This window comes from Homarus americanus, unplaced genomic scaffold, assembly GCF_018991925.1.
Source record: "Homarus americanus isolate GMGI-L3 unplaced genomic scaffold, GMGI_Hamer_2.0 scaffold18703, whole genome shotgun sequence".
NCBI lineage: Eukaryota > Metazoa > Arthropoda > Malacostraca > Decapoda > Nephropidae > Homarus > Homarus americanus.
The window spans coordinates 607812-622906 of NW_024749779.1; the positions used below are offsets into that span (position 1 = coordinate 607812).

A 15095-nucleotide genomic window follows, 5' to 3' on the forward strand; every position below is an offset into this window, starting at 1 on the left:
GGAGAGGGAGAGAGAGGGGGGGAGGAGGGGGTGAGGAAGGGGTGGGGAGAGGGAGAGGAAGGGGAGGAGGGGTGAGGAAGGGAGGAGGGGGTGAGGAGGGAGGGAGGAGGAGGGGTGAGGAAGGGATGGGGAGAGGGAGGGGAGGGGAGGAGGGGTGGGGAGAGGGAGGGGAGGGGGGAGGAGGGGTGGGGAGAGGGAGGGGAGGGGGAAGGAAGGGGGGGAGGGATGGGAGGGACATTAAGAAACGTCCACCTTACCGATAATAGTACAGGCAACCCTCTCAATAACGGACTTCTCAATAACGTAATGGATATACAGTCATCCCTTGGTTATAGAGCACGTGGTTATCGCGATTTTCATTATCACACCTCCATCAAAATCTGCACACCTGCTGTTTCGCGCATTTTTCAAGCCGAGAATTTCGTTATCACGCAGTTGCCTCCAGGTGTTTTTACCCATTTGCTTCACCTACATCTATTGAGGATAAAATCTTTCACCTACAAATTGACAATAACACATTTGCTGTAATCAGACATATCTAAGTTGCCTCAACAATTGCAACCTCAGTTGCAATTTCAAATTCTGTGTCATTACTAAGGAATAACGAAGTCTCGGGTGCACTTTAAGATTGAGAGAAAACGGAGGACTCAGACGGGGGACTCAATTAGGCGTGATAACCAAGGGATGACTGTATTTTGGTTAGGTTAGGTTCTGGGCGAAGAAGAACAAGAGTCAGGTCATTACAAATAGCAGTCAGCCAGGAATTTGAAGAAGCTCCCGACGTCAGCACACAAGAAAGTAAAATAACAACGACACATACTGACACCAGCTGACAAGGACGTATCCAGCAACAAACAACCAATCATGATCTCCAAACTTCCTAAAAACAACCAATGAAGAGTGCAACAGGTATGACGTCATATAATGAAACAGCCAATGACAATACGTCCAGCAATAAATAACCAATCATGAGCTCCAAACTTCCTAAAAACAGCACATGAGAATGCACAGGTATGACGTCATATAATAAAACATCCAATGACAAAGTACCCAGCTGATGACGTCACGTTGCGCGGAAAGGAGGATGGGAGGGGGAACTAGAGCATACTTCATGGCTAACATCTCCTATATGTGATCGGTATTTAATTTCACTGTTATCTTCTTTAAAGGATAATAATGTAACGCCTTGATAGTCTTTGTGATTACATCTGTAGTCTATTGAGGTCGGTTATAATACTGAGTGAGGTTTACCACGTTTTCTGTCACCAAATATTTATTACACAGAAAATGATCCTGATGGGTGACTATTGTACAAACACAAACAACCAAACACACACACACACAGCGGGGTCATGTTTACCATACTTCGGGCTCTCCCTCTGTACACACACAGCACCCCTCCCCCCCCTCCCCAGCCATAACTCATCCGCTCTACTGTAAAAAATATATCTAGGGGGGGGGTCTCTGGGGGAGGGGTCGCCCTGGGGGTCGCCTCTGGGGGTCGCCTCTGGGGAGTCGCCTCTGGGGGTCGCCCTGGGGGTCGCCTCTGAGCTATGTATTGGTCAAGGGGTTGGGGAGGTTAGTGTGGGTCATGGGCCAGGGAGGAGGCTGTCGGCGCACTGGAGAGAATGGGGGGGAGGGAGGTGAGAGGGAGGGGAGGTGAGAGGGAGGGGAGAGGGAGGGGAGGGAGAGAACCATGAGCATCTACCTAGGTAATGTTCCTCGGATGGTGAGGTAACTAAGGGAAGGAGCCGCCGCTGTACTTGCTTGAGCTCTGAGAGGTTGACTCGTCTATTTCTCGCTGGTGTACACACTTGGCGTTCCTGTTTACGTCTGGCGGATACCGGGCATTCCTCGTGGATATATGATGAGGCTTGACGGTAGTAGATATCTTAATATATCTAATGACGGCTTGGCATACACACCTACACCAATTAAACCGTGTACAAGGAAATTGACAGATGACGTTGCGGTGTATTTGTCCCAAGTGAGGACCACGTGTCAAATTACTTTTGTTAATCAGTCATCAACTCTGTCAAAGTGTGTGTGTGTGTGTGTGTGTGTGTGTGTGTGTGTGTGTGTGTGTGTGTGTGTGTGTGTGTGTGTGTGTGCGCGCGTGTGTGTGCAAAATATAATATGTTGTAATTCTTCATAAATCATGTTTACATCAACAAGATAACTCCTACATGAAGTTTCACTATACTATAATACATACAGTGGTCACGGCCAACCAGGCAAGGAACAGTACAGATAAATCACTAGACACTCAACATCAACTCGTCGCGGGGCTCAGAATGCTAGGAGAGTCTTAACACACACACACACACGCAACACAACACAACACAACAAAGGAATTGTTATGTTACCTCCTCAACACCCCACCGATTTGTATCTACAGAAGCGCGCCAGGGAAGGATGCAGACTAACCCATCAGAGGAAAAATACAAAAAAAAGATGAAATAAAAAGTATTATTTTAAGTAAAACAAAACAAGTGACAGAGATTAAACGAACAATAAAAAAAAAAATACATCGAATCATGTGTCGTGTACTAGAGAAGAAGTTGTTAGTACTTGTGAGTGTAGTGTCACAGTACTCAGGCACTCAGTACTCAAGTCACTCGCGAAACTAATACGACACACAACCATGAGTCAGTAGTCACAACATATTATCACGATTACACTAATGTCTCGCTGTACAAGAGAAACAACATGAGCTGAAATGACCAACAGCACCCCGTCCTGCCCTGCCCTGCCCTGCCCTGCCCTGCCCGCCCCGCCCCGCCCGACACCCGGAAATCAAATTTTCTCGTAATTTTAGTGTACCCCAAAATTATAAAACAAACGTGAACTAACCACGTCAACTAAAATTTCCATTGAATAACAGACAAAGATAATTCCGGTTCATACAGATTTAATGCAAAGAGTATTTAAAAGTAGAAGTTGGAGACCAGTAATCGTTTTTTGAAATGGCCATAGTCCAATATTTGAAGACCAAGGGACATGTTTCATTACGAACCCTGGTCTGTGTTCGTATGCAAATGGTATAAACATTCCAGTAAACTGTTTCATTTACGCTGCAACAAAACATTTTAAACATCGATTATATAATATATTCTGATGCACTAGACTAGAGGACGTACGCCTGAGGGTGTAGTCTGTACCCTGACATGACCTACATTCGGGCTACGCTTGTCTAGTGCACCGTGGAATTTTACAAGCCAACTCATGTCATTCAGTTACTGTGGGCCTGACGTCACATCACAACCGGGATAAGATGACTGTATCCCTCTGTGGTCTGGATACTTGCGAATCATTTTTTTTTTTAGGATACATGGATAGGCTTATGATTATGCTACTGGCAATGTTAAATCACCAACACAACATCTACTGTACGTCCATCCGTCCGTCACCTGCTATAAAAAACGTAACGAGTGTATTCCGAACAGTAGTCGATGCTAAGTTGGTCATCCCTGAGAGAGTAACGCGCCCTACCACCATACCACGATGAATAAGGTTGTGTATCAGAACTTAACCCAGATCTCTAGTAAATTATAAGACGACAATAACAAGTCTCATTGTAGCAGAGTCTTGGAAAATCTTAGAATGCATCTTAAGGGAAAAGAGAGAATTTACCGGATTACGTGAAGATCTAACCTAACCCCCTTCAGGTAGCGTTACAATGGCTTATCTTAAGGTGAATTTAGCTGGGGGGTTAATCTTTATATGTATGTATGTGTGTGTGTGTGTGTGTGTGTGTGTGTGTGTGTGTGTGTGTGTGTGTGTGTGTGTGTCATCATACAGAGGAGTGGTGTCATAATCTTTTAAAGTACCACCTCCCTTGTTTATCAGAGTCAAGAACTGTAGGCATTGTGTTTATTCTCTCTCTCTCTCTCTCTCAACTATAGACCCAGCCAGGTTTACAAGAGGGATTCCAAACAAGCAGTGTGGGGGCCGGCTCATATACAACCTCAGAACCCATTTTCTTTAAAGTCGTTTTCGTTGAGCGGGAGGGAGGGAGGAAGGGAATAAGGGGAGGGAGGGGAAGGGGAGGGGAGAGGAAGGGTGGAAGAGGAGAGAAAGAGAGAGAGAGAGAGAGAGAGAGAGAGAGAGAGAGAGAGAGAGAGAGAAAGAGAAAGAGAGAGAGAGAGAGATCTTTAGTTTGGCACCTCCACCAACCTTCCTCTTGCCAACATCGTGTCTAATTTCAAACTCCCAGCATTCCTAACTACGATACACACACACCTATTATTCTCGTGTCCTCGGTACAACGGACGCACGCACATACATACATACATACATACATACATACATACATACATACATACACACACGACCTCTAAAGAAACGCTACAAAATAGTTCCATTCCAAACACTGCAAAAATCACCAATGATCGTAGAGAGTGTGTGTGTGTGTGTGTGTGTGTGTGTGTGTGTGTGTGTGTGTGTGTGTGTGTGTCTTTCGAAGTATTGTTGTTGTTGTTATTAGTGTTATTATTAGTTGTTATTATTATTATTGTTATTGCTGTATTTATTGTTATTATTACTATTATTATTATTATTATTATTATTATTATTATTATTATTGTATAGATAAATAGACAGATAGATAGTTACAAACATCTACACACACACACACACACACACACACACACACACACACAATGTCTGTATTTAGTGTCGGATTCTTTCGATGTCTGTGGTATGTCTGTGAATGTCTGTGGATGTCTGAGGGTGTCTAGGGAGTGTCTACGAGAGAGAGAGAGAGAGAGAGAGAGGTACAAGACACTACTAATTCACAGAGAAAGGACCTAAGTACATACCTGACACTCACCTGTACTCAGGAGGGTGTGGCGGCCAGGTGTCAGTTATTTGAGTATGTTTGTTTATTTTGTGTTTGAGTGAGTTTGTTTTTGAGTGTGTTTGTTTCGTTTTTGGGTGAGTTTGTTTGTTTTGTTTTTGACTGTGTTTTGTTTTTGAGTGTGTTTGTTTTGCTTTTGAGTGTGTTTGTTATGTTTGAGTGTGTGTGTGTATGTGTTTGTCCTATTCATTAAGTGCAATCTTCCATAATTTGTTGAGTGTGTCGTATTTGCTTACTTCGTTTGTTAATTTGTTTAATGTTGATTAATTTTTTTGTGTATGTACAGTACGTATCAATGACATTTTTTTAAGTAAATATTTTTTTTTTACGTTGTGTAAATTTATCACCATTCTGTGTTCATGTGATCTTTCTTTCTTTCTCTCTCTAATCCAAAGAATGTTACCTGATCTTCCTATGTACTCTCTCTCTCTCTTTCTCTCGCTCACTTTCTCTCGCTCAACACACCTCACTACTGAACCTCAAACTCACCCACCCCATCACCACCTACCCCCCACCCCCCATCATCACCTGATTACCTAAACTATCAAGAACCAATAGAAATTAAAGGCACGACGTTACTAGGATGAATTGTAGGTCCCTTGACGTTATAAACTATATTTATCACCAGTTTACGACGTAATGGTTATATATTTATATTTATTTTTCATTTTACACAACTGTAACGTCATAAATGTAATAGTTATATGCATTTTGGTGTCAATGTTTGGTTAAGGAAGAACGGCAACACTAGGCTAGAGAGTTTGAGCAGTCGGCCGCCGCCAGCAAGAGTCTCCTCGTCAGGTTGGTATTCTGGCCGACCTGTCTGCCGTACCGTCACTATTTTTATAATTTTGAGAGAGAGAAAAGAAGTAAAAACTGTACCCGCGCTCTCTTCACTCACTCACTCACTCACTCACACACAAACACACATGGCGGCAGTAAAAAATTGATAACATACAATCAAGTAATTTTGTTTCGGGAGAATAATTTAGTGAGTGGTTGTGGGTACTGACTACTTAATAGGTAACCGATAGTCGATAAGACGTACACCATAAGCGGCAACACACTGAAAACTTGTATTACTTTTAGATGAGAAAAACTCCCCTGAGAACACTGAGTTAAGAGAGATATAGCTGTCGTTTCAGAGAGAGAGAGAGAGAGGAATTCACATTACTACAAGTCGAGAACTGTATGTGAAGCGTCGAGCCAAGGTGTGTAAACAAAGATGAACGTAGATGTGTAAACAATGACGAACATGAAAGTCCTCCCATTGGTTGTGACGTACTTGTGTCTTCCCCAATCAACTCTGTCTTACGTCTGACCAATAATAAACTCACTCGTCGTAATTATTATTTTCCTTATAAAAAAAATATGACGAAAAGTACAACATTATAAATTTCAGAATGAACGTAAAAGATGAACACGAGTTAGTCTTGATGTTAGTTCCTTCGTTCTGGGATTCCAAGAGTATAAGGTAATCCAAGAGTATAAGGGGATCCAATAGTATAAGGTAATCCAAGAGTATAAGGGGATCCAATAGTATAAGGTAATCCAAGAGTATAAGGGGATCCAATAGTATAAGGGAATCCAGGTTAAAAGAAACAGACACCTTCAGGGAGGGAGGGGAGAGGGGGGGAACTCAAAGGTTATTTTCGTTGGTTTGTTTAGAATATTTTGGTTAGGTTAGATTAGGTTTCTGATGTAGTTTAAGTTATTTGGGTTATAATATATTGGTATAGGTTACTTGAGGTATTACTTGGTTTAGGTTTAGATTAAGTTACTGGGTTTAAGATTGACGAACATACGAGATACTCTGAATGCCACAGGAAAATTTAAAATAAAATGGTTTATATTGAACATAAACAAACTAAACCTAACATAGCTTGTTTAGGTTACACATCATAAACAACGTCAGCATTACGATTTCGACTCTACCTCATTAAGTTGTTTTTCTATCATATAAATCTAACCGAGGAATTACCTACGACATCTTAGCTACTGACTTAATTATCTAATCAAATGCCTCTATACCTGTGAGAATGTCATTAACTCATTGGAGGAGATAGGTGAAATATGGCGGCTATATTGCCAAGACTTTTTAACACCTACCTAACTCGGGCGTCACAACTGTTTCCTGGCAAAAAGAGAAGAGGGATTCACTCTGCATTCGAACCTTTAAGTCGAGGATTCATTTCAGTGCCAGCTAGAGTCCGGTTTCATTCTTCATGGTACGCACTGAATCCCTCACTCAGTCGTGGTTAATTATAAGCACTGCGATATTTAGGTCTATATTTTACGATACAAAACAGGAATTATTCGTCAGATAGCTAAATTCATCAGCTAATTCGTTATATTCCTTTCAAAATCTTTTAAACGTAGTTCTTTTTATTTAAGTTTCCCCTGTAGAGTATTCTGTTTTCTTTGATCCGTAAAAACTCGAATTATTAAAAAAAACGCAGCTTCCATGAAAAGGTGTATACTGTATATAACTAACACCTGAGCGTATAATTCACATGTTCAAGGACAAAACAACAATCAAAATTAATTCATATTTCAAAGGGTAAATTTCCGTGTTGTGTTTAGGTAGTATATAACCCAACACGGAAGAGTCTAGTCCGTACCTCCTGTGTAACTGACTTTATTTACTAAAGTTTCGAGAACAAATACAAATGCCAGTTAATCCGGTTTGTACAGGTGAAATGGCCAGATAGGAAGATTGTGGCCATTGATAATAGTTATGTCCAGAGATAGGAAAGTTATGGCCAGAGGTACAAATGTTGTGGCCACTGATATTAGAGGTGTGGCCAGATGTGCGAGTTTTGTGACCACTAAATCATTTATTTTTCAGACGACAAAAACAAAACCAAAATTAGCTAAAACTTTCCTCTACATGGATCAGGCAAGATTAGCTTAGTTGGCCCCTTGAAAGAATAATAATCTCATTCATGTTTACATTTCCTACATGTCGGCTGCCTTGTCCCTCCTCACTGCTACGGCTCGTTGTTGTCATGGCAATATGCGGTGTGGCCTTGACTTTTTAATAAACATACTAACAAATTCTAGTTTACATGTAACACACACACAGAGAACGAGAAAAATTCGATGACAAAAGGCTTCATAAAATTCGTTTGACAATGCATGGCGCCGCACTGCTAGTCATTTTTATAATGAGTTTACGCGCCTCCCATGAAATTATTTAGCATTGGTTAATAATGAAAGTAAAAACTGTATGTTATATAAGTCACACAAGGCGAATACCTGTAGATTGATGTAACATTGACGCGGATAGAGACGTACCGATTCAATCACTCAATGCTATTTCAAACGTTTTTAATTTCACATCTTCTCTTCCTTCTATTACACCACTGCCCTTATCTTCATTTTTTTCACCCTTTTCTTTAATATTTCCCTCTCCCTACTACCATCCACCTCTCAGTTATATATTTGTTTTGGTCAATATTTCACTTTCTCACTATTACGTTATCCTGCTCTCAAACACAACATATTTCATCCTTGTGTGGTAATGTCGTCTTAACTCCTTTCTAAGTTGCTTTCATCTGAAACAGTTTTCATTCTTTAAAGTGTCTTGAGTGTTTTTCCGGGTAAGACATTCTTGTTTGTTGCCGTAATTATTTGGCTCAGATTGAATCCTATTCTTTATAAAATTAATTCGTAACAAAGTTATTCATCTTAAGGTAGCAGTTAAATTTAGCTAATTCAACAAGAGAATCAATTAGCGTAACTTAAATATGATTCAGGTTGAGTGTTTGTGTAAAATGTATCCTAGACACCGTCCAGATACCACAATGTGTTTACCTTATGATTATTTTCTTCTCTTGATATTTTACATTCCCTGAAAAAAATTTCATTCACCGACGTAAAAAGTTAAATTAATTTCAACATTATTGACAATTATATATTTTCCACATGGTGACAAACTATGACGAGGGGGCGGCGCGATGTTTGATAATTCCGAGTGACGTGTAGAGAAAGTTATTATTTTATCTCAGTAATTACCTGTACGATACCACCATAAAACAACGATCTGAGATACACCAACATTTCTGTTTACGTCAGTAGTACCTTTAACGTATTGTAGCAGCAACGATAAATTTTCTGATGTTAGTTCCATTTTAACATCTGATACCAGTTGCTCCTGAAAAAAACAATGGCAGTCGAGTGCGTCTTCCGTTCCAACCTTACAAGTGTACTTTTCGCGAGCCAAATACACTTTCACTGCAGCTCGGCCACGGGTGTAATTGTATACAGTCTTCCTAGCGCTGAATCAATGTTCTTTACGTTATTATCTCACACGAACAGCGGTGCAGGATGTTGAGGGTCACAGTGTACACCAGGTGTTCTCAACCAGGGGGGAATTTCCCCCCTCAGGTTTTCAGGCGGGAAACTGATACTAATATGGAAAAAATAAAGGATTTTCAGTATTATATGCATATTATTTGGAATGCACTTTTTGAGGCAGACAATCTTGGAAAGGAGGGGGGAATGACATTCTGACATATGGTGAAAGGGGTGCATGGGGCAAACAAGGTTGAGAACCACTGGTGTACACGGTCAACATCGTCCCAAACGTTCCACCAGACTTTAGAACATCGAACAATCTGACCATAAATACTGACTAGACATAGTTATAAATTTGTGCTCCAAACAACTTTAAGTGACGAATATAAAATAGGAGTTTCATATAAGTACTAGATAGCCGATTACACGGTGAGGATAATGTATTGGAATGAAACGATAATGAACTAGAGTGAAACTTCCAAACAACGGACTTGTCTCCATATAATCCGTTAGATGGGGACTATCACATCTAGCAGACCCTCGATTATAACGGACTTTACTCCAAATAATCCGCTAAATAGAGGTTTCAATATAATGATAATAACAAATTCGTGATCTGGGGAGATTCACAAGGATGAACTGATGACTAGACATAAACCAAAAAAATATAACAGACTGTTACGTATATGAACTTTACAGGTGGATTACGTTATGTTGTTATGTAAATTCCCGTTTAAACTTTATTACTGAATTAAAGACTTTTCATCAATCTGACCTTTACGACGATCGATGTTTTTGTTTGTCACGTTCACTACTACACCGAGGTCGTGACGAGTGAGAAAAAACAACAGGTCTTCAATATTTACCTGTGCATGAATAGTGAACACATAGTGAGAATACTAAGAAGCTAAATAGGTGAAATACACTACAATTTAACCTAACTTAGAGGTATGAACAAACAAACAAACATTGGTACAGTGTTAACCTTCGCCCCTGGTGTAGATATTATCACCATGTTTCCACTGCTACACTGTCCGCCGCCACCACCACCACCACCACTAAGATTTTCTCTCCCTGACATCTGTCCTTCCACACACGCACACACACACTCTCCGGCTTTTATTTGACTAACAATAATAATATACCTTGTTTCTACAAGAGTCATATTTCCTGCCTTAAAGTACAACAAGCCTTCATCCACCCACATCCCGAGCGAGCTGCACTATCCTGGGAGCCGTGACATAGCTGCCCAGGAAAAAGACCCAACTGCTAATAATAAAACAGCAGGAAACACTCGAGGTGATGCACGATAATACCAGGAACTGGGCGGCGTCACACACCTTGATGGTAGCCAGCCCCTCCTACCCTCCTCCTCCCTATAATTCTTTAACCAGGGTAAACATACACGCAATACACATTCCACTTGATAAGTCGAAGTACCGTTGTTTGAATTTTAAGAAAGCATTTTTTTCATTTAGTTCAAAACGTGGTACCGTATAAATAATCGGGAAATTGTAGCGAAATAAAGATAGTTCATTAGTATTATAGCGCTTTAATAGTTAAGGTTTTGAGGAGTGTATTATAGTTAATAAAATAGCCACCAGCCATTAAGAATTAAACAAGTCGAATTCTGAGAGTGTAAATGAACACACAAATACCCCGACACACAACACGAGCGTCTCCCACACCAAGGAATTGCCGCCACTTGTCCACCACCTTCAGAGAACTCTGACCAATAGTCTCCCAATGTAAAGTCTCTTGTGTTTAAGTCTAGTACATTATTTTGTTGATATTAGCAGTCAGGGCAGCCAAATTATGGTGAGTGACGTATGACAGCCTGAATGGCGGGCACCTAACGCAGAACACCAAGGATAATAATTGTAAGCGATTAGGAAATTAAACATAACATAGACCATTATTCAGGTTATCTAAGTTAAACAGCTGCTATGAACAAGCCACGCCCCTGGAGTTTAACAAGCCAGGTGAAGTTACAGCCATGAAAGAAGCGCCCACTTAAATCTAACTAAAAAATACCCGAGAATAACTATCTGGGGTTGACAAGTCATGCTGTATATTGTCGTTGAACAAGACATGTCCTTATGGCTATACTGGGCGTCACTTACCAGAGTCGGCGTATGTCTCAGAGCCGTAGCCGTCCTGGAGACCATTGGCCCAGGTGCCTTCGTATTTGGCGGCGGAGGTGGTGGACTGGCGAACGCCGTATCGGCCCTTGAAGCCTTGAGTCCACTCCCCCCGGTACACCCACCGCCCGCGGCTTTCTACACCCAGGCCGTGCCGCTTCCCGTTCTGCCACTGTCCCTCGTACGTACTCCCGCTGTAATGTAAACAACACCTGGATAACATTTGTCTTTTGTTACATCATGTATTAATATAACAAGTTATCCTTATTATCTGTATAAAATTACACAGTATACATGCGCTGTATAGTACATGATACATAAATGATAGAAAAAAACAAGATGAATTTCCTGCTGTACAAACATAAGCGAGTAACTGCGACCTTCCTAGCATTAGACGAGGCTTGGGGAAGGAAGGTACAGGCATTTGCGATAGTAGGTTTCACCACACACACACACACACACACCTTCCCACACACACATGATTCTTCCTCACCAACAGTCGTATCTATATTAAATCCAAAACGTTTTATTTCAGTCAAAAACACCCTTCTTTTTTATCAATCTTTTACCCGACCACCCCCCCCCTCCTCCTCCTCCTCTACTCTCCCCAACATTCCCAAGACGTTGATAAACAGACGAATTCGCCCAGCTCGTGTAGGTGTCTTGCCAACGTTTTCAGGTGTGGGGTATCAAGTCCTTCTCCTTGGTGCCATGTTGGTAGTAAACCCTGAAAATGTTGGTTGCTAGACCATACGTGGCCTTACAATGAATCCATGTGAATCCCTGAAATGACTCAAATGAGCCCATGTGAATCCCTGAAATAACTCAAATGAACCCAAGTGAATCCCTGAAATGACTCAAATGAACCCATGTGAATCCCTGAAATGACTCAAACGAACCCATGTGAATCCCTGAAATGACTCAAACGAACCCATGTGAATCCCTGAAATGAAGCAAAAAAAGCGTAAAGAAAAACATGTAAATACTTAATATTAATCCAATCAAATCCACTATACAGTAACAATAAAGGTAAATTCCTTAAAATTGCACAGCTGACTGGTAACACACACACACGAGCCTCCTAAGACTGCCTTACACTAGCACAATTCTCCAAGTTTAGCCTCTTGAGAACAGTTCCATTCTCTCTAATACACCAATGTGAAGGCATATACACCTTTTTATCAACCCAAATACTGTACATATCTCAGACGTGACGTATACTGCCCATTATGAATTATTTATAAAACACGTGAGGTATTGTGTGTATGGAAGCCTAGTATTTCTAAGACGACTGGACTGTACTCGAATTTGTCTATGATAAATGCTGAAGCTCCTGTACGTATAACTCTAAATATTTATAAAGTCGTAACGTAAATAAGAAAATTGTTCTAATTAAAATAAATTTAACAAGAGGAGGACAAATATGCCATTAGTCAGAAAAAATACATGAATTTGTTATAGTGTTGTACTGTCCAAGCCTAACAACAGTTTAATCCAATTTAAGTACATTCAAGGTTTCTTTCTTCGATTACTGTAACTAACGCCCATAAATATTTGCTATACAGATATACAATTGTGCATTATTATTCAGTTGTCAGGCAAGCAAGCAAGCAAGCAACATTCTTTCTCACACAAACATTTTCCTCCACAAGACGAAAATATTTGTGATGAGGACAAGCCGACTTATAGTGACGTCACGAGAGTTGCCAACCAGCGCTGTGTGGAGAATTTGAATAAACAGCTGGCAAGTGAGGGTGACGGTCGCCTCTCGCCACCCACAAATACAATACTAGCTACTACAGCAGCCTCTTGTGGCCTTCAAAGGGACACCTCTAGGATCTCCTACACAACAAGCTGTGGACCGTAAAGAGTGTAGATGAAAGAGAAGCATGTGTTATGTGGATATATCGCGCATAAACAACTTTTTTTTCGTTTTAATTCGTTTTTAACCATTACCGTTGACTTAAAAATGTTACTAAATGACTACCATCGTTATGTACTTTACGTTGATTTTAATGTGTGGGTAGTATACATTACAAGACTGGTATAAATCTACGAAGCAGCAAGAATGTGTATAAAACAGTAGACGCCGCCGGCCCCTTCGCTGACTGGCTGGCTACCTCGACAAAAAGATAAATTCACTGTAGGGAACTAGACGACTAACCCCATTCTCCTGTTTTTCATAGCTGTTAATGGCATCTAAATTCCTCAAGACTCTATATAACGAGACAACGGCAGCAGCCACCTCTCATTGTTTGCTGTTTTAAGTGAGGGATAATGGTGAGCGATGATAATGAAACACCTCCTATGACCGGACGCAGCAGCTACCATCAAAGACAGTCACAGTGTGTACCTGGCCAACACGTTATGTAAACCATCCCTTCACATATTTCCCAAACGATAATAAATCAAACTGCAGACCAAATAATATCAATAAGGAACTTTTATTCTACTCTATTTACTCACCTCAGTTAACCTTTTAATCTAACACTATAACAACAGCTGTACCACTACATTAACACCTCACGTCTACAGTACAGTATATTATAATGAACCGTGAAAAGAGTGCCACCCAAAAGCGTATTATGTAAATTAGATCCCTTCTCAAACGTAGTATATTCACCTATACTGGTTACCTGTAGTAAAGTGTAAGATAATAAAACTAATATAGTCTACTCACGATATAGTAATATTGGCCACCTGCAGAACACGGTATAATGTACTGTGTAACACGGACGATCCCCTCCCTGCCCCGCCCCGCCCCTCATGACAGCTGAGTTATCGGAAGCTTTAAAAAGATCCGTCTGCCCCGCCACTCAATAGATGACACCACCACCACCCCTGCTATTTATAAAACCATGAATTCCAAGGACGCATTACACGACCCCGCTGTTGTTACGTCACTTCATTACTACACACGTGTGAGCTTCCGTTGCTTCTTTATAAGGAAGGGGAAGCTCTGAATAAAAGGGTGTTTAAAAATATCACTGACGTAAGATTTGCGTCACGACATTCGTAAACTGTCACCCCCTGCTTGTATATTTTTCTTCTCCTACCTCTAATGTTTACCCACTGTAGTCTACCTGGGGAAAAATATTGGTTTTAAGTCATTGTCATTTCATAATTTGTAATTTATTTCCCAGAATATTGGTAGTCAATCATAAATAAGATTACTTAACGCTCTTGGCACGAGAAAAAAAATCACCATAGAAAACGTGAAGTAAAGATGGTGAAACTTGCAGAGTCCTTGACCAAGACTTATAGTTCTGCATTTAATATTAACTCGATCACCCGGGAATGCTACAGTACTTGCTTTAAATAATCTCTAAAACAAAAACAAAACAAAAAAAATCCATAAACGCAGCGCATTTTACAGATATGAATCACAAAAAAAATAATCTAAGCTAACGGGAATGTGTGAGTTGGAGAAATGCAGCAACACGCCGTTAGGTTCTCTGGACAGTTGCCAACTTGGTGTTATAACTCAGGAGATAAAGATGCAGCTGGGCGGTGGTGTGGCTGTAGTGAGAGTCGCCCTAGGATGATGATGATGATGATGATGCGAGTGACGAGTCTTAGTAACGTGTGGTGAATGTTGGGAGTCTTTAAAGCAACAGAGATGACTGACAGCCCCTCTCAGTATAACAGTGTAGAGTAAAACAGTTCGGGGCGTATTTTCATGAATGGATTTCCGAGTTGAGTATTTTACGGTTCTTGCATCACTGAAGATCACAGTTAAAAAAATAATAACTTTCTTTACTTGATTACTATATAGGTGAATATTAAGGCAGCGAGCT

General features: G+C 40.7%; 1 protein-coding gene across 3 annotated transcripts in view; it reads right to left on the minus strand.

The window, feature by feature from the left end:
• LOC121853933 (junctophilin-1-like) overlaps window positions 1–15095 on the minus strand; it is an 87108-nt gene that overhangs the window by 16434 nt on the left and 55579 nt on the right. For all 3 annotated transcript variants that reach the window (XM_042348344.1, XM_042348343.1, XM_042348342.1), the window contains exon 2: window positions 11281–11492. In XM_042348344.1, coding sequence (XP_042204278.1) covers window positions 11281–11492 — 212 coding nt within the window. The remainder of the gene's footprint in view (window positions 1–11280; window positions 11493–15095) is intronic.